The sequence below is a fragment of the Nicotiana tomentosiformis genome, chromosome 5, assembly GCF_000390325.3.
Source record: "Nicotiana tomentosiformis chromosome 5, ASM39032v3, whole genome shotgun sequence".
Taxonomy (NCBI): domain Eukaryota; kingdom Viridiplantae; phylum Streptophyta; class Magnoliopsida; order Solanales; family Solanaceae; genus Nicotiana; species Nicotiana tomentosiformis.
In genome coordinates, this window is record NC_090816.1 from 106782281 (window position 1) to 106807746 (window position 25466).

At 40.6% G+C, this 25466-nt stretch overlaps 1 protein-coding gene across 1 annotated transcript; it reads right to left on the reverse strand.

The window, feature by feature from the left end:
- Positions 1-24329: 24329 nt before the first annotated feature.
- LOC138892952 (uncharacterized) lies at positions 24330-24854 on the reverse strand. Its single transcript, XM_070176713.1, has one exon. The coding sequence runs from the start codon at positions 24852-24854 to the stop codon at positions 24330-24332; it is 525 nt and encodes a 174-aa protein (XP_070032814.1).
- Between the last annotated feature and the right edge of the window lie 612 nt (positions 24855-25466).

Genomic DNA, 25466 nt, shown 5'->3' on the forward strand with positions numbered 1-25466 from the left:
TGACTCAGTACTACTAGTCTTGGGAGATTGTATATTCATATTTGTTCTGCTGTTAGTTTTGATTACTTATTTAATTAAAAAAAAATGGCTTCAAAAATGTAATGGAAATCGACTTACCTAGTCTTAGAGACTAAGTGCCATCACGACTCCGGTGGTGGGATTTTGGGTCGTGACAAGTTGGTTTCAAAGATCTAGGTTCATAGGTTCTACGAGTTATGAAAGAGTCTAGTAGAGTCTTGCGGATCGGTACAGAGATGTCTTTACTTATCTTCGAGAGGCTACAGAACTGTTAGGAAATTTCCATTTCTTTCATTCTTGTCGTGCGTAATTTGTTGAATTTGGAATTTGAACCTTTGTATCTCCATTCTCTCACAGATGGTGAGGACACGTGCTACTGGGTTAGCTGGGCAGGCATCCGCACATACTGCTAGGGCTGCAAGAGGCCCAGGTCGGGGTAGAGGCCAAGGAAGGGCACGTGCTACGACTAGAGCACATGTCAGAACAGCAGTTGAGGAGCCACCAGTAGCTCTAGTTGGGGGACAGGTACCAGAAGCACATGTTGTTACCCCCGGACTTCAAGAGACTTTGGCACAGTTCCTAAGTATGTTTGGTACATTAACTCAGGCGGGATTGATCTCTGTTGCACCAAACATTCCGCAGATTGGGGGAGTAGCTCAGACTCCTACCATAACTCCAGAGCAGCAGGTTCACGTTGGTCAGGTTCCGGGTTTAGTACCGGTACAACCTGTTATTCCAGTTCAGCCTGAGGTCAGGTCCGAGGCATCAGAAGAAGAACAGAAGAGACTTGAAAGGTTTAAGAAATATTATCCACCAACTTTCAGTGGCACAACTACAGAGGATGCCCAAGAATTTCTAGAAAATTGTCACTGTATTCTCCGCACCATGGGTATTGTGGAGGTGAGCGGAGTTGCCTTTACTATATTTCAACTGTCAGGCGCACCGTATCAGTGGTGGCAAATCTATGAAGAAGGTAGACAAGCCGCTGCCACACCACCAACTTGGGCTCAATTTTCAGAAATGTTTTTGAAAGAATTTGTTCCCCAGACTCTCCAAGATACGTGGCATACAGAGTTTGAACGGTTGCGTCAGGGCACTATGACAGTATCAAAATATGCTATCAGGTTCAGTGAGCTAGCCTGTCATGTAGCTATCTTAGTTCCTACAATCAGAGAGCGGGTCTGTAGATTCATTGAAGGGCTCGAATATGATATTAAAATATGCATGGCTCGAGAATTGCAAACTGATACTCCATTTCAACAAGTAGTAGAGATTGCAAGGAAGATTGAGGGTGTTTTAGGCGAGGAAAGGGAGTCTAAGGAGGCCAAAAGGTCTCGAAGATCTGGAGGGTTCAATGGATTTTACTCTTCAGCTAGAACCCATTATAGCGGAGGCTCGAGCAGTCGGTCAGGTCAGTCCACACATCAGATTACTCGGAGTGCTCCAGTTTACAGTGCACCACCGACACGAGATTCTTACAGTGGTTATTCCAGTTATCCAGCACAGACTTAGTACAAGCAGCCGCGACCTCAAAGGGGTTGTTATGAGTATGGTGATACTATACATATCATGAGAGATTGTCCAAGACTTGGGAGGGGTGGATTTCATCAGAACACTCAAGCTATAAGCTTTATTCCAGTTGATACTCCACGTGCACAGTCAGCTAGAGGTGGAGGATAGGTGGGTAGTGGGTGACTAAGAGGTGGAGGCCCGACCTGTTGATTTAATCACTATGGTTTGGCTGAGGTCAATACACCAGATGGTATCGTTACAAGTACGATCCTGATTTTTATTATAAAAGGATATTTTCCTTATTTTAATTCGGTTCTGAATATTGAGGTGAGTCCTCCTATTATGCTCCACTTATGGGTGAGCTTCGTGAATTTGTGACCCACTTATATGTTTATCCCTATTGGGAGATTTGAAGGTGTGAGCCCGTGTCTGTCATTTATTTTTGGTACACCATTGAGGGCTATAAGCCCAAAATTAATTTTTATTATTTATTACAGTGAGTTTAATGTATTTCGGAATAATTGATTCCAATTTCTATGAATTATATGCCCTACCGGTAGGAGGGTTTATTATATGTTGTGAAAATTATTTATGAAATATATTGAAAAGAAGAAAGAAAGGAAATTGAAAATTTCAGTTGGCACAATGTGCAACATACTTGTGATTCGGATTTGAGGACGAGATCCTCGCATTTTTACATAATGTAAAATATTTAAACCGGGCTGCAAGCTGTGGTGGAAGTTATGTAAGGACGAGATCCTTGTGGTAAAATATTTATGAGTTTAAAGTTTTTCCCTTTGTGAAATTTAATTCGTACAATAGTATTAATAGTGAGTCATACCTATTAGGCTTATTTGATAATTCTTGTATATTCTTTTGTTCATATTCAGCCATTTTCGTGCTGTAAACATTGAATTTTAGCCTATGAGATGAGTACTCAGGTGGCGTTAAATGTGACTCATTAATCCGAGTAAGTAATCATGAGGTCTTCATGCCTCACATTCTATTGTCAGTGTTGTGAAAATTTGAAATAAGGTGGTGGTTAATATGAGATTAATTGATGATGATGGAATTAATTAAGAACAACATTTAAGACCAGAGATGTGGTGATGAGCATACATATGATGTGCTTCATGTCCTGATATCATTATGATAATGCAGTGCTTGTAATGCTGAGATTGGTGTTATTGATATATACCTTGTGGTATTGTGTTGGGTTGTGGATGTGTTGTTAGGAGTTGTTTTGGTGTTACTCTGGCAGGTGGATACGCCCAATTACATGGGAGACTCTGCCGAAATTTCTAAAAAATTTGGGAGTTAGTAAAATTTGGAGGACTGAGATTTGCAAAGGAAGAGATAAGTTATGTTATGTGTTTGAGGGTGAATGATCCTAAGTGGGGGAGAATGTAACACCCCAGAAAAATTTTGAAGTAATTCAACACTATCAAGAAAATTGATGTGTGCGCAGGCACAAGTTGCTATAGCCAGTTGAGACTAATACCGTGCGTTGTTGTGAAAAATCAGACCTTTTGAAATGTTGGAGTGTAAGAAATCGATCCTAAAGTTTACAAATATGGATAAAAGAAATAATCTCAAATGAGATGATGTTGTCGTGCTTATGTCAAATGCGGTAACGTGGAATCAACCGTGAGTATATGTATAAAAGTAAAATCATCAATTTGGTAACCTCAGAATAATTCTTATAACGTTCGAGGACGAATGTTTGTTTAAGAAGTGGAGAATGTAATGACCGGACTTATCATTTTAAGAATTTATACCCCGTTCAGTGGCTTAAGATCTCGAGAAGTTTCATAGTATGTATTATGACCCGTGGGTGTGGTCGAGTTTGATTTTCGAAATTTAATTAAAAGAACAATTTTTATTTAGAAGCTTAAATGGAAAGAGTTAACCGGAGAGTTGACTTTTGAGAAAACAACCCCGGAATAAAATTTCGATGATGGAAATAGCTTCGTATGATGATTTCGGACTTAGGCGTATGTTCGGATTTGGATTTGGAAGTCCATAGGACAATTCGACATATTTTGGCGAAAGTTGGAAAATATAAGATTTTGAAAAAAGTCTGACCGAGGGGTGAATTTTTGATAACGAGGTTGGATTTCGATTCCGGAAATGGGAATAGCTCCCTTACATCAATTATGACTTGTGTGTAAAATTTGAAGTTATTCCGGATTGATTTGATACGTTTCGGCGCAAAATATAGAAGTTGGAGGATTTGAAAATTTATAATTCGATTTGATGCGCGATTTGTACTTTTGGCGTTGTTTGATGTGATTTGAAGCCTCGACTATGTTCATATTGTGCTTTGGACATGTTGTTATAATTGGTTGAGGTCCTGGGGGGCTCGAGTGAATTTCGGATTCGTACTTATAATTGGTTGTTGGATTTGCACCTGCGGAATTTTGGGCGCAGGTGCGACCTCACAGAAGCGAGGATTTCGTCGCAGAAGCGAGCTGGGCAGAGCTGGAGGAAGGTCGCAGATGCGGACAGCCTTCTGCACCTGCGCAGTCGCAGGTGCGATATTTTCTACGCAGAAGCGACGAGGCAGTGCAGAAGCGGAAATGTTGCGCACCTGCGTTCAGCGCAGAAGCGGAAATGGCACTGCAGGTACGAGCTTTTTTGGCTGGGCAGCGACCTCGCTGAAGCGAGGATTTCTCTCACAAAAGCGAGCACGCAGGTGCGAAAATGAGTCCGCATGTGCGAAACTGGGCAGAATCATAAGGACCAAAAATGGTCATTTTTGGCATTTCGTTTTGGAATTTTTGGAGCTCGGATTTGAGCGATTCTGGAGGGATTTTTCACAAGCTTGGTTGGGGTAAGTGTTCTATATCCTAAAGTGATTATATTTCATGAATCTAAGATTATATTCATCATTTAGTTCAGATTTAAATGAAAGAAATCAAGATTTCTAAAAAATCTTCTATAAATGAAAATTTAAGATTTGGAGGTCGAGTTGTTATTGAAATTCAATAAAATTGGTATGGTTGAACTCGTATCGAAATGGGTGTTCAGATTTCGTGAAACTTATGTCGGGTTCCGAGGGGCGGACCCCGCGTTGACTTTTGTTGACTCTTTAGAATAAATTTTTAAGTCGACGTATTATTATCCGTAATTATTTCTGATGAATTTTAATAAAGTTATACAATTAATTTGGATAGATTTGAGCTGTCCGGAGGTCAATTCAAGCAAGAAGGCGATTTTGGAATATCGGCATAACTTCAAAGAGGTAAGTGTCTTGCTTAACCTCGAGTGGGGGAATTACACCTTAGGCATTGAGTCTTATGTGCCATTTGTGAAATATGAAAAGCCGTGTACGCGAGGTGACGAGTTCGTACTCGGGTTTATATGTGCAAATTTTTATTGTATTAAAGTCTTAGGCATTATTGTGTAGTAAATTGGGTAATCGTGGATAATTATTAAATCATTTGTTTGCCATGACCAAATCCTTGTCGTTAAATTTGTTTTTATATGACAATTTGATGAAATTACTACTTGTATATTTATGTGATTTCCACGAGTTTGATGGTTAATATTTCTTGGAATTTAATTTTATTATGGATTTTCTATCTGAAAATAATTAATTAAGCAAGGTTAAGAAGAAGTGTTAATATAATTATCTAAATTTGCATTAATGAAGGCTTTGCTTTATGCTGAGTAATTTCTATCTCTATCGATTATTTTTGAGTGTTATATACATTGTGTGGGGCCTTGGGCTATTTGTTGTGAAATTAATTAATTTTGTTCTATCTTTGGAATTTGGTTGTGGTCATTGGGCAAATTGTGATATGATTTGATTTTGTTATGTTGCCGTGATAATTTTCCGTATAAATTGTTGTATTGTGTGAGTTATTATTTTAGGGAGATAAGGGTGGCATTTCATCGTTGATATTATGTGGGTATAAGGGTAGCATTTCACTGTTGTTGTATTTGTTGAAATATTGTCAGGGCGGAGCGATAAGGGTGGCTATAGTAGCGATAAGGGTGGCAATAGGAGCGATAAGGGTGGCTATTAATATTGTCTGGGCAGAGCGATAAGGGTGGCTATAGGAGTGATAAGGGTGGCAATAGGAGCGATAAGGGTGGCTATTGTCAGGGATGATATGTGATGATGTGGGGGTGGTGGTGTTGATAGTTTTCGTGTGATGTTGTGATTTTCTTGTGTTTACTTTTATACCTTGTGCAATTTGTCTTGTTGTTGGTAAATTGATAACAATCTGATTTATGTTGAAATTGAGAGCATGTGGCTATTGCCAGGCGGATTATAAATTGAAATGTGGGCACGAGATGCCATGAGTAAATAATGAGGATATTTGGCACGAGAATTGTCCGTGCAATTGTGATATGAAATGTGGGCACGAGGTGCTGTGATGAAATGATAATGATATTTGGCACGTGAATTGTCCGTGCAGTTGTGAGATGAAATGAGGGCACGAGGTGCCGAAGAAATATGATGATTTAATTATGGGCACGAGATGCCGTGGAAATATGAAAATGGGCTGAGACCCGTGTTTACAAAAAATATGAAAATGAGCTGAGACCTGTATTTTTATGATTATGAAATGAGGTGTCACATGGTTACTTTTCAATTGAAAGAATTATATTCAAAATATTTATTTGGAAGGATTTTTATTCAAAAAGAATTATATGAAGGAATTGTATTTGAAAGATATTTATTTGAGGAAATTATATTTGAAAAGATTTATTGAAAGAATTATATTTGAAAAATAATTATTTGAGAAAACTACATTAGAAAGAAAGTTATTTGGAAGAATTAAATGTGAAGGATATTTATTTGAAAAACTTGAATTAATTGGGCGTACATGTATTTATTAATTGTTGAGTGATATTTATGGTATTCTTGTTGTCTTGCTGTGCATACCACTGGTTGTTTTATCCTGCCCTTATTGCTATTTGCTTCCTAGTATTTTGTATATTATATTGCACAGGTTATTAGACTAGTGAGTGTCTTGACTGTGCCTCGTCTCTACTCCATTGAGGTTAGTCTTGATACTTACTGGGTACCGACCATGGCGTACTCATACTACACTTCTACACATTTTTGTGCAGAGCTAGGTATTGAAGATAACGGACTTGAGCAGCGTTAAAGCGGGATCGTAAGGATTCAAGGTAGAGTTGCTCGGTCGTCGCAGTCCCTTGGAGTCTTTTCATTTCATTGTACTGTTAACTTGTAATCAAACAGTATTGTATATTCGGTCCTCGTGATCGTTCTATGTGTTCAGTTAGAGTTCGTGACTCAGTACTACCAGTCTTGGGAGGTTGTATATTCATATTTGTTCCGCTGTTAGTTTTGATTACTTATTTAATTCAAAAAAAATGGCTTCAAAAATGTAATGGAAATCGTCTTACCTAGTCTTAGAGACTAGGTGCCATCACGACTCCCGTGGTGGGATTTTGGGTCGTGACAAACCCGAACCCCTCAAAATCCCGAACTAACCATCCTTGCGAGTCATAAAACTAAAAGAACCTACGGGGAGTCTTATTTAGGGAAACATGGACCTAGAAAGAATAACGACTTATCGGGTCGTTACATTCTCCACCTCTTAAAACAAACGTTCGTCCTCGAATGGGTCTAAAATCATATCTGAAGTGCCGAATAGGTATGGATATCTGTTCTGCATGTCCTCCTCGGCCTCCCAAGTCACCTCCTCGACTGGTTGGCCCATCTACTAAACTTTTACCGCAGAAATCTTCTTGGACCTCAACTGGCAAACTAGCCTATCAACAATGGCAACTGGCTCCTCCTCATAACCCAGGCTCTCATCTAACTGAACTGTGATATAGTCTAACATATGCGACCTGTCGGCATGATACCTCCGGAGCATAGACACGTGGAAAACCGGATGGACTCCCGATAGATTGGGAGGTAAGGCATGCTATAAGCAACCTCTCCAACTTACCTCAACACCTCAAATGGACCTATAAACCTTGGGCTCAACTTGACCTTCTTCTCGAACCTCATGATCCCCTTCATAGGCGAGACCTTCAAGAGAACTTTCACGCCCACCATAAATGATAAATCACGCGCCTTCTGATCCACGTAACTCTTATGTCTAGACTGTGCTGTGCAAAGTTGCTCCTGAATCAACTTTACCTTTTCCAAGGCATACTTCACCAAATTAGTACCATATAACTTAGCCTCACCGGGCTCAAACCACCCGATGGGAGAATGACAATGCCGACCATATAAAGCCTCAAATGGAGCCATCTCGATGCTGGACCGATAACTGTTGTTGTAAGAAAACTCGGCCAAAGGCAAGAATCAATCCCACTGCCCTTCAAAGTCTATAACACATGCTCTGAGCATATCCTCCAAGATCTGAACTGTCCGCTCCGACTGCCCATCGGTCTATGGATGAAAGGTTGTGATGAGCTCTACACAGGCTCCCTACTCACTCTGTACTTCTCTTTAGAAATGCGAAGTAAATTAAGGGCCCCTATCTGATATGATGGAAACAGGCACACCATGTAACCGAACAATCTCCTGAATATAAATCTGGGCCAACCTCTCTGAAGAGTATGTGGTCACAACCGGAATGAAGTATGCCGACTTGGTCAGCCTGTCGACAATGACCCACACTGCATCAAACTTCCGCAAGGTTCGCGGTAACCCAACTACGAAGTCCATAGTAATGCGCTCCCATTTCCACTCAAGTATAGTCATCTGCTGAAGTAGGCCACCTGGCCTTTGATGCTCATACTTGACCTGTTGGCAATTTAGAAACCTCGCAACATACTCGACTATGTCCCTCTTCATCTGCCGCCACCAATAATTTTGCCTCAGGTAACGATACATCTTTGTAACCCCCTGATGAATAGAATACCGAGAGTCGTGTGCCTCCCCTGGATATTCTCCCTCAAGCAATCAACATTAGGAACATATAGGAGACCCTGGAGTCGCAGAACACCATTGTCACGACCCAAACCTTACGTCCGCGATGGGCACCCGGTGCCTAACTCAACCGATTACCAACGTAAAGTATTCTTCTTATCATACTATCATGGGTAAATGAACCAGAAAGACCGTCATGAGATAACTGGAATTAAGCATAAGAGAATACTCGCCATGAGATGACCCAACATGATATAGAAGCTTATGCATGCGACATACGGGACTATAAGGCCGACACGATCATTTGTATACTAAGAAGACATGCCGATAAGACCATACAAGTATCCATATACATGACATCTGTCTACAAGCTTCTACGAGTACATAAATGTCATAAAGTTCAAGATATGGCCCCGAGGCATGGTAGTAGTGTATAAAAGACATGAAAGAAACATGGAGTAAAGAACTTAACCTGTAATTCTGAATAGCTCTGTGAATCATGAAAAATTTATAATGTCATGCATGTGCGTATAAATGACATGCTATGCATAGGTATATGCGTACATAACATCATCAAGCTTCTGAGGGCATTCCATCATATCATCTCAGCCACTACGGGCTAAATCATCAATGTATACCAGCTGATCAGGTGGTGGTGCATATATAACACCATAACCTTTTTCCAAATCCCATATACATATAATATACGCGTATATAACGCCATCTGGTCATGGGTCAATGTACATGTATAAATGAATGAAATGAATAATGAAGTAAGTCAATAAGATTTCTCGGAATGTCATAAGATTAATATGCCTTCGGATAAACTTTAGCAACTTACGTATTTTTCTGATACCCATGAATAGAAGATATAATAATAGGACACATGGGGAATCAAGAACATAGGCACCCCAAGTACTTCTAAGAATAGAGTCATTTGTGAAAGTTGTGTGTTTGCTTGGTTCGTTTGTATCATATGGATCATGCCAAAAGTAAAGAAGGTATAGCCTTAACATACCTGTATGATGTCTTCCTTATTACTCAACCAAGATCAACACAACTCCTTGCATTTACAACAAGTGAAATGATATTGCCGTTAACATATAATGTTGTACCATCGTATTTTGCTAGTCGTATGGCTTAAGGAAAATCGGGAAGCAACTTTACTATTTTTAATACATCCCAAAGACCACTAAGGGTCATCAACAATCCAACAAAAACAACTATAACCAACAATAGCAACAACAAAAATATAATACAATATGAGTTTCTCCGATTATCTTAACAATCATATTGAGCGGCAAGCTCGTTTTTACTCATAACAAGATATAAATTTAATCCAAATCTTATTCCATAAATTATTTTACAACCTTCAGAACATCATACATATATGTACTATATTATTTCTAGTTCAAAACATCCACAAAATGCCTTCCAAAATAGCCTCATACATCTAGCACCTTATTTTTTTATCATCAATCACTTGTTTTTTTATCTTTTCTTCTTCAATCAACTTAATTAACACCTATAAAAGCTTAACAACAGCAGACACAATATTATCAAATTATTTCACACAATTTCCAGCCACCACAAACCATATATTTAGCCACAAAACAGTCCAACTGAAAAGACCATCGTATCCTATGTTCTTTCAAGTGCTATCTTATTGTTTTTCACTCAAACAACACAAGATTAACCTTAGGAACAATTAATAAGATGTTATACATACCTTGGAAAGCAGATACAACTTGAAAACCTATCTCAACTTAGCACACAATAGCCCTCAATCACACCACAACATCATAGAAGCATTCTTTTGTAGTCTTTAACACCTTTGATGATGATTTGAGTTGATTTCCCTTAAGTTTGGTTCTTGGGATCTTGGGATATGTTAGGGAGGGTTTTGGAAAGATTTTGGACAAAATTTGGGTGAGAAATGACCCGAAATGAGGCTGAAACATCTTTTAAAAGACGTAAGGTCGGTGGTCGTCTCAAGTGGGTCCCAACCGAGCTACTTGCGCAGTCTCGCAAAACCGCGGATATCTCTCTACTTTGATATCGTATCGATGAACGGTTTAATGCGTTGGAAGATAGCCTCAAAGACCTTCAAATTTTTATATAATATGTCCCAAAAAGACATCATAAATCTTACGAAATATATTTCTCAAAAAGCTTCATTACAAGGAAAATCCTTATTCGGTTTTTCCGCAACTTAAATCCGATTTTTTTCAAACTTTATATTTCATATCCAAATATCATATATAGTCATATAATGACTTTAAACTCATTTAAATAATGATTAACAAGTCTCTTATTTATCTTAACTTACTTAAAACTTCGGTAACCTTTCTTATCCTTGTAGAAGGATTTCCTCCTTTTTGAGCTTACATTAGATAATCCTATAATGACAGTGACGTCTGAAGTACGGGGTGTAATAACATTAAATCACTTCATATACTTTTAAAGAGGATCTCATTTTCACGCTTACATCAATTTACTTACGACATACTTTCACGTACAAAAATATGGGGTGTAACATCATTCCCCCCTTTGGAACATTCGTCCTCGAATGTTGACTGGTGCGCTTATCATTCTCATAACCTATGGCTCTTATGAATACTTTAATATTTTCCTTTGCCATCTAGGAAATTGTTCTATGAATAAATCCAAGGGCCAGGGCATTCCCCCTCTTTAGGCCTCTTTCTCACGCCACGACTCGTGGTTAGAATTCTTCCAATCTCGTAACTATTGCTACCTTCTATCATGGAGTCTGTACGACTTTATCCTTTTATGTGTGCCTATGCGACTCTTCTCTCATTTTCCTCTAGCTTTTATCCAATCTCTAGGACTCACTTTATGAACATATACAGGACTATGACAAGCTGTCCCTCTGGGCATCTATAGGTATATTGAAGTTCTTCGCTTGGTACTTTGTTGAATGTACCACTATTGCTATATTTTGTTTCCTAGTCTTGGTTATCTGTCATTATGGATTTACTGCATCTAGGTAGGTTATACTATACCATAACACTTACTTCGATTTATTACTACCTAGGTCTGCTACCCAACTCCAGGTTACTCTCTCGCTGCTTATGCTATATGTATAAATTTAAGTCCTTTAGTGCTTCCTTATTACTTTTCATCTAAAGAATGGCATCATAACCTCCTCTTATACTTTGAAATTTTTATCCATCTATTGTTGATTCACCTTAATGTTTATCTATATCTACCATTGATAACTTGAGACCTCTTACGTAATATATTATCACTAGGGCTCACGTCTCATCAGGGAACATCTGAAGTGATTTTACTGATCCACCTAGGGGTGATACTATACTTTAATAATCGTATTTCATAGCATCCCGGCGTGATTCATCTTATATGGGTATTTTAATCCCACGCAATTCATGAAATCCCTTTTCTTAAAATCATTACTCATTCAAAAGCCTAAACGCCATCCTCTTATCTATCACCATTACACCCTTATTCTACTACCAGGGCAGCATTTCATCTCTTCTAATTGCTCATATTCTTAGACTCCTCTGATTTCCTTTAGACTGTACCGAGCTTTCTATAACTTATGAAAACCATCATCTCTCTTGTTTTGATAGGCTTAATCTCGAGGCCTTACCTATTCTTGTCACCTTCTCACTCACCTTTTTATAACCTTACTCTTGTCTACCTAAAACCTTGTTGGTCTATCATACTTTAGCTTGCAACCTACACATATCTGTGTATACTACTCGCAATCTTCCTTTAAATTACTAGCACTATAGATTTCCTTTCGTGCCTTCTTAGTTGTCTTTAAATATAAGCAATTACTTTTCCTGGTCGTTCTGCCACTTGTTGCATGAATACTTGGCTTATCTTGTTGCCCACGAATACTGGAATTTTCTATAACTCATATGATCTCAAATATCACCTTTGATTTTTACTTCCCGTTCATTAGCCACGATGGTGCCACTTTCTTATGGAGTGTATACAATATTGTAGTGAGACTATTGTTACAAGACCATTTCTTCTTTATGTCACTATGCTTAGGTTGAAGCCTTCTTCCTTATTTTCTCAACTAGTCTTTCGGGGTAGTACATAGTGGAGACCCTCTGACTCCTATAAAGCTACGAGCTTATTACATCGCATACCCGAAGGAATCTTTGATGTTCTTACTTGCCTATAATTATCCTTAGTTACATACCTCCATGCCCTTGTGCTCGTAGGGTAGCTTCTGAACTGAAATTTTGAATGTCTCCCCAGTGGCACTCTCTTTTATTTCTGGAACACTTATACAGTACCTTTAACTACCCCAACTCCAATCTAAAAAATTTTCAACAATTGCAATCTCGTATCTGCGAGACCGGATTCCCTATGTTGGGGTTCACTATGTTTATCTTGCATGATCTGTTGATTTATTTGTATCCTCTGGTCTAGCCATAACTAGACTCTTCCTAAATCCACTACAGACTACTCGTTGGTCCATTCTCATATCTATATTCTGTGTAACCTCTCTTGGGTAATGTCCTTTGTCTTAACTTACCTCTCGTACTGCTCCTTATGTATCGAGTGTTCATTCCCACTTATTTATCAGTATCATCTGGTGTGGAACCCTTACTGCCTCTCCCCGGCGTTATGCTTGCATAATGTTCTAGAGTCATATCATATCTGTAGGATCCAAATAAATGCAATCACATTCCTTTCACTTTTTTACCGCATTCTTTCTTTGCTATTCCATAGTTACCTCTTCATCTTTGGCATATTTTCACATCTTTACTGACATCTTACCCGACTTGCGGTAACCCTTCTATACCAAGGATGACTAAAGTTCTTACGCACGAGGGTGACACCTAGTGTAACTGGCGCACTTAGTCCCTTAAGCTTAACTTTGCTCACAATGTTCTCTTTAGGGAAGCGTCTTCCTGAATGACCTTTAAAGGTTATTCTTCTGTTGTCCATTCTATTATCGTCGGAACGTGATCTCTAAAATTCTCATTATGCCGGCTATTGTCAAATCATTCAGTCCCTAATTCATATTAATTTTATCTTGTTCACCAGCTCATACTAATTTTTATTACTCTGGGGTCTAACGTTTCCTTCTGGTAATCATGTTGGAGTCACCAACTTATTTCTCGAAAGAAGGATATGATTTTATGGCTTATACTCTTCTATTGTTTCAAGGCATGTCTCCTCTTGTCTTTTCCTTCACTTGACTATAGACTCTGTCATCGTGTCATATTTTAATTTACTGTTATCACCCATATATCACATCTTACTCATGATGCTTCGTTTACTATCTTCCTATTCTCCCGCTAATATTTCTGTCTATCACTTTATTCTGAAAACTTCAACAAAAGATTCTTTCACTTTTAGCTCCCCTTGATTCATCTTACTGGCTCTTCGGGTCGCCTAACATTCTCTTTTTTCCTATGGGCGGGAGTCATAATAAGGTAAATATTTATCCCTTCTAGGATTCCACTGCCTATCTGCTGAAATTTTTGAACATTTTAGTATTCATATCTGACTGTACTATTTTAGAGTTCACCATCTGGGTGTCTCACAAGGAGATCTATTACCATATTTGCACTATCTTCGAAAATGTTAGCTAATGATAACAATCCATCCACCATTTTTGGGTTACTCTAACCCTAGTTGGATCCTGATATCCTATCCTTCTCTTAAACTATATTTGTTGTCTCCCATAGGGCACAATTAAGATGAGTGTGGCCAATTGTATATAATTCTGTTACTGTTGAAAGTAACTCATAATGCTTGTATTTATCTGTCTGAATTGCAAATACTGATAATCTTCATTAACTAGGTACTTTGTGCCCTTCTTCATCTTGCTTCTTTTACTTGCCGACACTTGTATCTACCTTCTGATTCTCTTATTTCTTTTTATCATATGGGTGGATAGATATTCTTGCCTTAGGGATCCTTATCAAGAAGCATACACATCTTAGTACACACATGATCTGCTAAAGACCTCACATTTACTCATCATAAGCATGATGCAAAATCGAGTTCTTCAGACTCAACTCTTCCACAGCCACATTCAATCTCTTACCAGCTGTCTTTCTGGATGTAGGTATCGTTGTATTACTAATAAAATAAAATTTAGGAGTTTGAATTCTTACAACTGAGCTCTACCACACGATCTAGAGTAAGAAGAAAGAGTGACAGCCCTAAATGCCCTGTAGCCTCCTGCTAATAAGTATGGTGCACAATACACCCATAAATAAGACTCTACTAGAAACGACTTGTAGACTCCCTAGGACAGAACTGCTCTGATACCACTTTTGTCACGACCCAAACTGTAGGGCCGCGATGGGAACCCGGTGCCTAACTCAAGCGAGTACCACCGTAACGTATCCTTCTTATCACACTATCATGGGTAAATGAACCGGAAAGACCGTCATGAGATAACTAGAATTAAACATAAGAGAATACTCGACACGGATGACCCAACATGATATAGAAGCATATGCATGCAACATACAGGACTATAAGGCCGACATAATCATTTGTATACTCAAAACATAGGCCGACAAGGCCATACAAATATCCATATACATGACATCTGTCTACAAGACTCTACAAGTACATAAATGTCTTAAAGTTTGAGATATGGCGCCACCATACCAATCAATACATGTCAAAATCATATTGACCAGATAGGCAACTTCGAAGTAAGTGGATGCACCAACTCCTTCCGCTGAGCTGATACCCTACTAGGAGGACTCTCAACCTGTCTATCGGGACCTGCGAGCATAAAACGCAGCGTCCCCAGGCAAAAGGGATGTCAGTACAAATAAAGTACTGAGTATGTAAGGCATGACAGTAGTATATAAATGATATGAAAGAAACATAGAGTAAATAACTCAACCTGTAATTCTGAATAGCTCTGTGAATCATGAAAATTTTATAATATCATGCATGTGTATATAAATGCCATACCATGCAAAGGTATATGCGTACATAACATCATTACGTCTCTGAGGGCATCCTATCATATCATCCCAGCCACTGTGGGCAAAATCATCAACGTATACCAGTTGATCAGGTGGTGGTGCGTATATAATGCCATATCCTTTTCCCATATCCCATATACATATAATATACGCGTATATAATGCCAGCTGGTCATGGGTCAATATACATGTATAAATAAATGAAATGCATAATGAAGTAAGTCAGTAAGATTTTTCGGAATGTCATAAGATCAATATGCGTTCGAATAAACTTTAGCAACTTACGTATTTTTCGGATACCCATGAACAGAATATATAATAATAGGACACATGGAGAATCAAGAACATAGGCACTCCTAGTACTTCTAAGAATAGAGTCATTTGTGAAAGTTGTGTGTTTGCTCGTTTCGTTTGTATCATATGGATCATGTCAAAAGGAAATAAGGGATAGCCTTAACATACATGTATGATCTCTTCCTTATTACTCAACAAAGCTCAACACAACTTATTGCATCTACAACAAGTGAAATGATATTGTCGTACCATCATATTTGGCTAGTCGTATGGCTTAAGGAAAATCGGGCAGCAACTTCCCTATTTTTAATACATCCCAAAGACCACTAAAGTTCATCAATAGCCAACAACAACAACTATAACCAACAATAGCAGCAACAACAATATAATTCAATATGAGTTTCTCTGATTATCTTAACAATCATATTGAGCGGCAAGCTCATTTTTACTCATAACAAGATATAAATTAAATCCAACTCTTATTCCATAAATTAGTTTACAACCTTCAAAACATCATACTTATATGTACTATATTATTTCTAGTTCAAAACATCCACAAAATGCCTTCCAAAACAGCCCCATACGTCTAGCACCTTAATTTTTATCGTCAATCACTTGTTTATTTATATTTTCTTCTTCAATCAACTTAATTAACACCTATAAAAGCTTAAAAACAGCAGACACAACAGTATCAAATTATTTCTCATAATTTCCAGGCACCACAAACCATATATTTAGCCATAAAATAATCCAACCAAAAAGACAACCGTATCCCATGTTCTTTCAAATACTATCTTATTGTTTTTCACTCAAACAACACAAACAATACAAGATTAACCTTAAGCACAATCAATAAGATGTTATACATTCCTTGGACAGCAGCTACAACTCGAAAACCTATCTCAACTTAGCACACAATAGCCCTCAATCACACCACAACATCATAGAAGCATTCTTTTGTAGTCTTTAACACCTTTGATGATGATTTGAGTTGAATTTCCTTGAGTTTGGTTCTTGGGAACTTGGGATATGTTAGGGAGGGTTTTGGAGAGATTTTGGACGAAATTTGGGTGAGAAATGACCCGAAATGAGGCTGAGACATCTTTTAAAAGACGTAAGGTCGGTGGTCGTCTCAAGTGGGTCCCAACCGAGTTGCTTGCGTAGTCTCGCAAAACTGCGGATATCCCTCTACTTCGATGTAGTATCGATGAAAGGTTTAATGAGCTAGAAACTAGACTCAAAGACCTTCAATTTGGTAAATAATATGTCCCAAAAAGACATCATAAAGCATACGAAATGTATTGCTCAAAAGGCTTCATTACAAGGCAAATCCTTAGTCGATTTTTCCGCAACTTACATCCGATTTTTCCCAAACTTTATATTTCATATCCAAACAGCATATATAGTCATATCATGACTTGAAACTTATTTAAATCATGGTTAACAAGTCTCTTATTCATCTTAACTTACTTAAGACTTCGGTAACCTTTCTTATCCTTGTAGAAGGATTTAGTCCTTTTTGATCTTACATTAGATAATCCTATAATGACAGTGACGTCTGAAGTACAGGGTGTAACAACATCAAATCACTTCATATACTTTCAAAGAGGATCTCATTTTCAAGCTTACATCAATTGACTTACGACATACTTTCACGTACAAAAACATGGGGTGTAACAACCATCCTCACCAAGAGTAACTTCCTTGGCACCACCCTATAGTACCGTCTCTCTGAGGACCAACAAGTACAGATCATCAAACTGGCGAGCCTTGATCTGCTCAAATAGTGAAGACTGAGCGACGACGCATGCAAGAACTCGGTCGGGCTCTGAAATATCCAACCTCACAAGTCTGTTAGCCCAGGACTGAATGTCCAAAGCTAGTTGCCTCTCCTCCGTTGAAATGAATGCCAAACTACCCATGCTCTCCGCCTTTCTACTCAAGGCATCTGCAACTATGTTCTACTTGCCCGGATGATAAAGGATGGTAATATCATAATCCTTCAGTAACTCAAGCCACATGCGCTGCCTCAAATTAAGATCCCTCTGCTTAAACAAATGTTGCAAGCTGCGATGATCGATGTAAACCTCGCAGGACACCCCATAAAGATAATGCCTCCAGATCTTAAGAGCATGAACAATCACGGCCAACTCCAAATCGTATACAGGGTAATTCTTCTCATGGGGCTTCAACTGACATGAAGCATCTGCAATAACTCGCCCCTCCTGCATTAATACAAACCCAAACCAACGCGTGAAGCATCTCAATACATCATATATATCCCTGAGCCGGAAGGAAACACTAACACTGGTGCTGAAGTCAATGCGGTCTTGAGCTTCTGAAAGGTCGCCTCGCAATCATCAGACCATCGGAACGTGGCACCCTTCTGGGTCAATCTAGTCAAAGGTGCTGCAATAGAGGAGAAGCCCTCCACAAGCCGATGATAATAACCTGCAAACCCCAGGAAGCTCCTGATCTCAGTCGCTGTGGTAGGATGAGGCCAACTCTGAACTGCCTCGATCTTCTTGGGATCAACCTTATATACCCTCGCATGATACAACATGTCCCAAGAATGCCATAGAATCTAGCCAGAACTCACACTTGGAGAACTTAGCATATAGCTTCTATTCCCGCAAGGTTTGAAGTACCACTCTCAAATGCTGCTCGTGCTCCTCCACGCTACGCGTGTAGATCAAAATGTCTTCAATGAAGACAATAACAAACGAATCGATATATGGGTTGAACACCCTATTCATCAAATCTATAAATGTCGTCGGGGCATTAGTCAAGCCAAAGGACATTACTAGAAACTCATAATGGACATATCTAGTCCAGAAAGCCATCTTCGGGACATCAGAATCCCGAATCTTCAGCTGATGGTACCCCAATCTCAAGTCGATCTTAGAGAACACCCTGCAACTTGTCAAACAAGTCATCAATATGTGTCAGTACACTTGTCAGGTTATTTCTTTTTTGAAGGCTCGACACATAGTTGAGAAGGGTTGCTTGGCTTATCTAGCCTTTGTTCGGGATACTACCACAGAGACTTCAGCGATTGATTCAGTGCCCGTGGTCCGGGAGTTCTCCGATGTGTTTTCTTCTAATCTTCCAGGCATTCCACCAGATCGCGATATCGATTTCTGTATTGATTTGGCTCTAAGTACCCAGCCTATATCTATTGCATTGTATCGCCTTACGGATGCACCCCAAGGCGATACACTTAGTCTGGCGAACCCTTTTGCTAGAAACTCCTCGAGCTGCTCCTTCAACTCTCTTGGAGACATGCAGTACAATGCAATAGATATATGCTGGGTACTTGGAGCCAAATCAATACAGAAATCGATATCGCGATCTGGTAGCATGCCTGGAAGATTAGAAGGAAACACATCGGAGAACTCCCGGACCACGGGCACTGAATCAATCGCCGAAGTCTCTGTGGTAGTATCTCAAACAAAGGCTAGATAATCCAAGCAACCCTTCTCGACTATGTGTCGAGCCTTCAAAAAAGAAATAACCTGACAGGTGTACTGACAGACTAACCCTTCCACTCCAATGTAGGAAAATCTGGCATCACAAAAGTAACTGTCTTGGCATGGAAATAAAGGATGGCATGATGTAGAGATAACTAATCCATGCCCAGGATGACCTCAAATTCGGTCATATCAAGCAACAGAAGATCCGCTCTAGTCTCATAACCACAGAATGTAACAATACAGGACCGATAGATCCAATGCATAACAACATAATTGCCCATTGGTGCGGACAAATAAACAGGAGTACCCAAGGACTCACGAGGAACACCCAAGTAATAAGAAAATAGAGACAAAGCATATGAATATATATACCCTAGATCAAATAATATTGAAGCATCCCTACCGCAGACAGAAATAATACCTGTGATCATGGCATCTGAGGCCACTGCATCTGGTCTGGCCGGAAAAGCATAGAATCTAGCTAGAGTGCCACCTGGCTGGCCTCCACCCAACTGGCCTCCACCTTTAGGATGACCCCTACCCACCTGCCCTCCACCTCTAGGTAGCTGGACGGCTGGTGAGGCAGCTGGTGTTACAATCATAGGTAATCTATAACTAGCTCGTAAGAAGTATCCATCTCTACCTCTCAGGCCATAGTGGCCTGGATAGCAGAGTGCAAACCAGAAACAAACCTCCACACTCTCTCTACTTCGGTCAGACGTATCAAAAGTGCATGGCGAGATAACTCAGAGAATCTCACCTCATAGTTGGTTACTGACAAGTGGCCCTGCTAGAGCTGCTCGAACTGAAATCGCAACTCTTCCCTCTGAGATGGTGGAATATGCCTGTCCAAGCAGAGGCGTGTGAATTGGTCCCAAGTCATGGGAGGAGACCCTGCTGGTCGGCAGAAAAGATATGACTCCCACCATCTACGGGCCCTGCCCTCTAGCTGGAAAGTAGTAAAATCCACCCCATGAGACTCCAATATTCTCATGTTGTGCAGTCTGTCCCCGTACCGGTCAATAAAGTCCTGGGGTCCTCATGTTGCTTACCTCCAAAGATAGGAGGCTATAGCCTGGTCCACCTGTCAAATAGCCTATGCGAATCGCCGGCCGCAGCAGGTATGGGCTCAGGTATAGCTGCTACAACTGTCTGAGCTCCGACCACGGGTAGTGCACCTGGGGTCTGATATACGACAATCGCGTGCCCCGGAGCCTGAGTTGTAGGGGTCTGTACTCCCCTTCCTACCTGAGATATGGCAGGGTCTGCTGGAAATAAACCAGCCTGAGTCATAGAATCCATGAATAGTAGCATACGGCCCATGACCTCCTGGAATACCGATGGGGACATGAAATCCACCAAGGTAAGCTCTGATGCAGGCACCTCGCCCTGCTCCTTAATAATATGATCCTCTACTAGATCCACTGGAGCAACTCTGGGGCGTCCTCGTCCTCTACCATGCGCTGGAGCCCTCCCTTGCCCTATACCCAGTAAGTATCAAGTTTAACCTCGAAGAAGTAGTGACGAGGGGTCGCCATCGACACTTACTATGGGCTAATAATAAGGAAACTACAGGAGTCTAAATGAGCAAGAGTTATGTATATAATAACAATAACTCAATAATAAGTAAAGGTAAATAAACCTTTCACACATGGTAAGTTCCAAATAAATTTCCATCTGATAATATTTTGCCTCTCAAGTCAGGGAAGGATATCAAATATATGATTACACATCGAGTGTTACCATGCACGATTATGCCAAGGTTGTACAGCCCCATCCAGAATAATGTGTACACTACCGAGGGTCGAGCGGCACAAACCATAGATGCATCTATCTATTGTCGAGGCGTTCGGCCCTCTCTACAAGAAGAGAGGATACTTTATAGCATTTGACTTAAACATTATTAAAGGCTAATGCACAATGTAAAACAAATTCCATTAACGGCCTTTCACAATTTCTCTCACAAATTCTAATATAATTTAAGCACTTTAATTAGCAAGTAGGGTGCAAACATTTCAAATAAATCATGATTTGGGTCCAAAAACTACCCAGACATAAGCATAAGTAGTATCTATGCATGGACTCTCGTCACTTCATACGTACGTAGCCCCCACAATTAGAAGAAAACATTAACTCAAATCACCTATGGGGTAATTTCCCTCTTACAAGGTTAGACAAGAGACTTACCTCATCTCAAGGTTCACTTTCCAGCCTCAAATTCCCTCTAAAGCTCAGCTTTGTGCCAAATAATCCGAAACTAGTCAAATGTTGTGTAAATCAATCAATACACGTTCAAACGTTCATATTCTAACTATTATAGTGATTACCCAACCCCAATTGAAGGATTCCTCGAGCTGCTCCTTCAACTCTCTTGTAGCCATGCGGTACAATGCAATAAATATAGGCTGGGTACTTGGAGCCAAATCAATACAGAAATCGATATCGCGATCTGGTGGCATGCCTGGAAGATTAGAAGGAAACACATTGGAGAACTCCCGAACCACGGGCACTAAATCAATCGCCGAAGTCTCTATGGTAGTATCCCGAACAAAGGCTAGATAAGCCAAGCAACCCTTCTCGACTATGTGTCAAGCCTTCAAAAAAGAAATAACCTGACAAGTGTACTGACAGACTAACCCTTCCACTCCAATGTAGGAAAATCTAGCATCACAAATGTAACTGTCTTAGCCTGGAAATAAAGGATGGCATGATGTAGAGATAACCAATCCATGCCCAGGATGACCTCAAATTCGGTCATATCAAGCAACAGAAGATCCGCTCTAGTCTCATAACCACAGAATGTAACAATGCAGGACCGATAGATCCAATGCATAACAACATAATTGCCCATTGGTGTGGGCAAATAAATAGGAGTACCCAAGGACTCACGAGGAACACCCAAGTAATGAGAAAACAGAGACGAAGCATATGAATATGTATACCCTGGATCAAATAATATTGAAGCATCCCTACCGCAGACAGAAATAATACCTGTGATCATGGCATCTGAGGCCACTACATCTGGTCTGGCCGGAAAAGCATAGAATCTAGCTAGAGTGCCACCTGGCTGGCCTCCACCCAACTAGCCTCCACCTTTAGGATGACCCCTACCCACCTGCCATCCACCTCTGGGTAGCTGGAAGGCTGGTGAGGCAGCTGGTGTTACAATCATAGGTAATCTATAACTAGCTCATAAGAAGTATCCATCTCTACCTCTCAGGCCATAGTGGCCTGGATAGCAGAGTGCAAACCAGAAACAAACCTCCGCACTCTCTCTACTTTGGTCAGAAGTATCAAAAGTGCATGGCGAGATAACTCAGAGAATCTCGCCTCATAGTTGGTTACTGACAAGTGGCCCTGCTAGAGCTGCTCGAACTGAAATCGCAACTCTTCCCTCTGAGAGGGTGGAATAAGCCTGTCCAAGCAGAGGCGTGTGAATTGGTCCCAAGTCATGGGAGGAGACCCTGTTGGTCTGCAGAAAAGATATGACTCCCACCATCTATGGGCTCTGCCCTCTAGCTGGAAAGTAGTAAAATCCACCCCATGAGACTCCAATATTCTCATGCTGTGTAGTTTGTCCCCGTACCGGTCAATAAAGTCCTGGGGTCCTCATGTTGCTTACCTCCAAAGATAGGAGGCTATAGCCTGGTCCACCTGTCAAATAGCCTATGCGGATCGCCGGCCGCAGCAGGTATGGGCTCAGGTATAGCTGCTACAACTGTCTGAGCTCCGACCACGGGTAGTACACCTGGGGTCTGATATACGACAATCGCGTGCCCCGGAGCCTGAGTTGTAGGGGTCTGTATTCCCCTTCCTACCTGAGATGTGGCAGGGTCTGCTGGAAATAAACCAGCCTGAGTCATAGAATCCATGAATAGTAGCATACGGCCCATGACCTCCGGGAATACCGATGCGGACATGAAATCCACCAAGGCAAGCTCTGCTGCAGGCACCTCGCCCTGCTCCTTAATAATATGATCCTCTACTAGATCCACTGGAGCAACTCTGGGGCATCCTCGTCCTCTACCATGCGCTGGAGCCCTCCCTTGCCCTATACCCAGTAAGTATCAAGTTTAACCTCGAAGAAGTAGTGACGAGGGGTCGCCATCGACACTTACTATGGGCTAATAATAAGGAAACTACAGGAGTCTAAATGAGCAAGAGTTATGTATATAATAACAATAACTCAATAATAAGTAAAGGTAAATAAACCTTTCACACATGGTAAGTTCCAAATAAATTTCCATCTGATAATATTTTGCCTCTCAAGTCAGGGAAGGATATCAAATATATGATTACACATCGAGTGTTACCATGCACGATTATGCCAAGGTTGTACAGCCCCATCCAGAATAATGTGTACACTACCGAGGGTCGAGCGGCACAAACCATAGATGCATCTATCTATTGTCGAGGCGATCGGCCCGCTCTACAAGAAGAGAGGATACTTTATAGCATTTGACTTAAACATTATTAAAGGCTAATGCACAATGTAAAACAAATTCCATTAACGGCCTTTCACAATTTCTCTCACAAATTCTAATATAATTTAAGCACTTTAATTAGCAAGTAGGGTGCAAACATTTCAAATAAATCATGATTTGGGTCCAAAAACTACCCAGACATAAGCATAAGTAGTATCTACGCACGGACTCTCGTCACTTCATACGTACGTAGCCCCCAGAATTAGAAGCAAACATTAACTCATATCACCTATGGGGTAATTTCCCTCTTACAAGGTTAGACAAGAGACTTACCTCATCTCAAGGTTCACTTTCCAGCCTCAAATTCCCTCTAAAGCCTCAGCTTTGTGCCAAATAATCCGAAACTAGTCAAATGTTGTGTAAATCAATCAATACATGTTCAAACGTTCATATTCTAACTATTATAGTGATTACCCAATCCCAATTGAAGGATTCCTTGAGCTGCTCCTTCAACTCCCTTGTAGCCATGCGGTACAATGCAATAAATATAGGCTAGGTACTTGGAGCCAAATCAATACAGAAATCGATATTGCGATCTGGTGGCATGCCTGGAAGATTAGAAGGAAACACATCGGAGAACTCCCGAACCACGGGCACTAAATCAATCGTCGAAGTCTCTATGGTAGTATCCCGAACAAAGGCTAGATAAGCCAAGCAACCCTTCTCGACTATGTGTCAAGCCTTCAAAAAAGAAATAACCTGACAAGTGTACTGACAGACTAACCCTTCCACTCCAATGTAGGAAAATCTGGCATCACAAAAGTAACTGTCTTAGCCTGGAAATAAAGGATGGCATGATGTAGAGATAACCAATCCATGCCCAGGATGACCTCAAATTCGGTCATATCAAGCAACAGAAGATCCGCTTTAGTCTCATAACCACAGAATGTAACAATGCAGGACCGATAGATCCAATGCATAACAACATAATTGCCCATTGGTGTGGACAAATAAATAGGAGTACCCAAGGACTCACGAGGAACACCCAAGTAATGAGAAAACAGAGACAAAGCATATGAATATGTATACCCTGGATCAAATAATATTGAAGCATCCCTACCGCAGACAGAAATAATAACTGTGATCATAGCATCTGAGGCCACTGCATCTGGTCTGGCCGGAAAAGCATAGAATCTAGCTAGAGTGCCACCTGGCTGGCCTCCACCTTTAGGACGACCCCTACCCACCTGCCCTCCACCTCTGGGCAGCTGGATGGCTGGTGGGACAGCTGGTGTTATAATCATAGGTAATCCATAACTAGCTCGTAAGAAGTCTCCATCTCTACCTCTCAGGCCATAGTGGCCTGGATAGCAGAGTGCAAACCAGAAACAAAACTCCGCACTCTCTCTGCTTCGGTCAAAACTATCAAAAGTGCATGGCGAGATAACTCAGAGAATCTCGCCTCATAGTCGGTTACTGACAAGTGGCCCTACTAGAGCTGCTCGAACTGAAATCGCTACTCTTCCCTCTGAGAGGGTAAAATATGCATGTCCAAGAAGAGGCATGTGAATTGGTCCCAAGTCATGGGAGGAGACCCTGCTGGTCTGCAGAAAAGATATGACTCCCACCATCTACGGGCCCTGCCCTCTAGCTGGAAAGTAGTAAAATCCACCCCATGAGACTCTAATATCCTCATGTTGTGCAGTCTGTCCCCGTACCGGTCAATAAAGTCCTGGGGTCCTCATGTTGCTTACCTCCAAAGATAGGAGGCTATAGCCTGGTCCACCTATCAAATAGCCTATGCGGATCGCCGGCCGCAGCAGGTATGGGCTCAGGTATAACTGCTACAACTGTCTGAGCTCCGGCCACGGGTAGTGCACCCGGAGTCTGATATACGACAATCGCGTGCCCTGGAG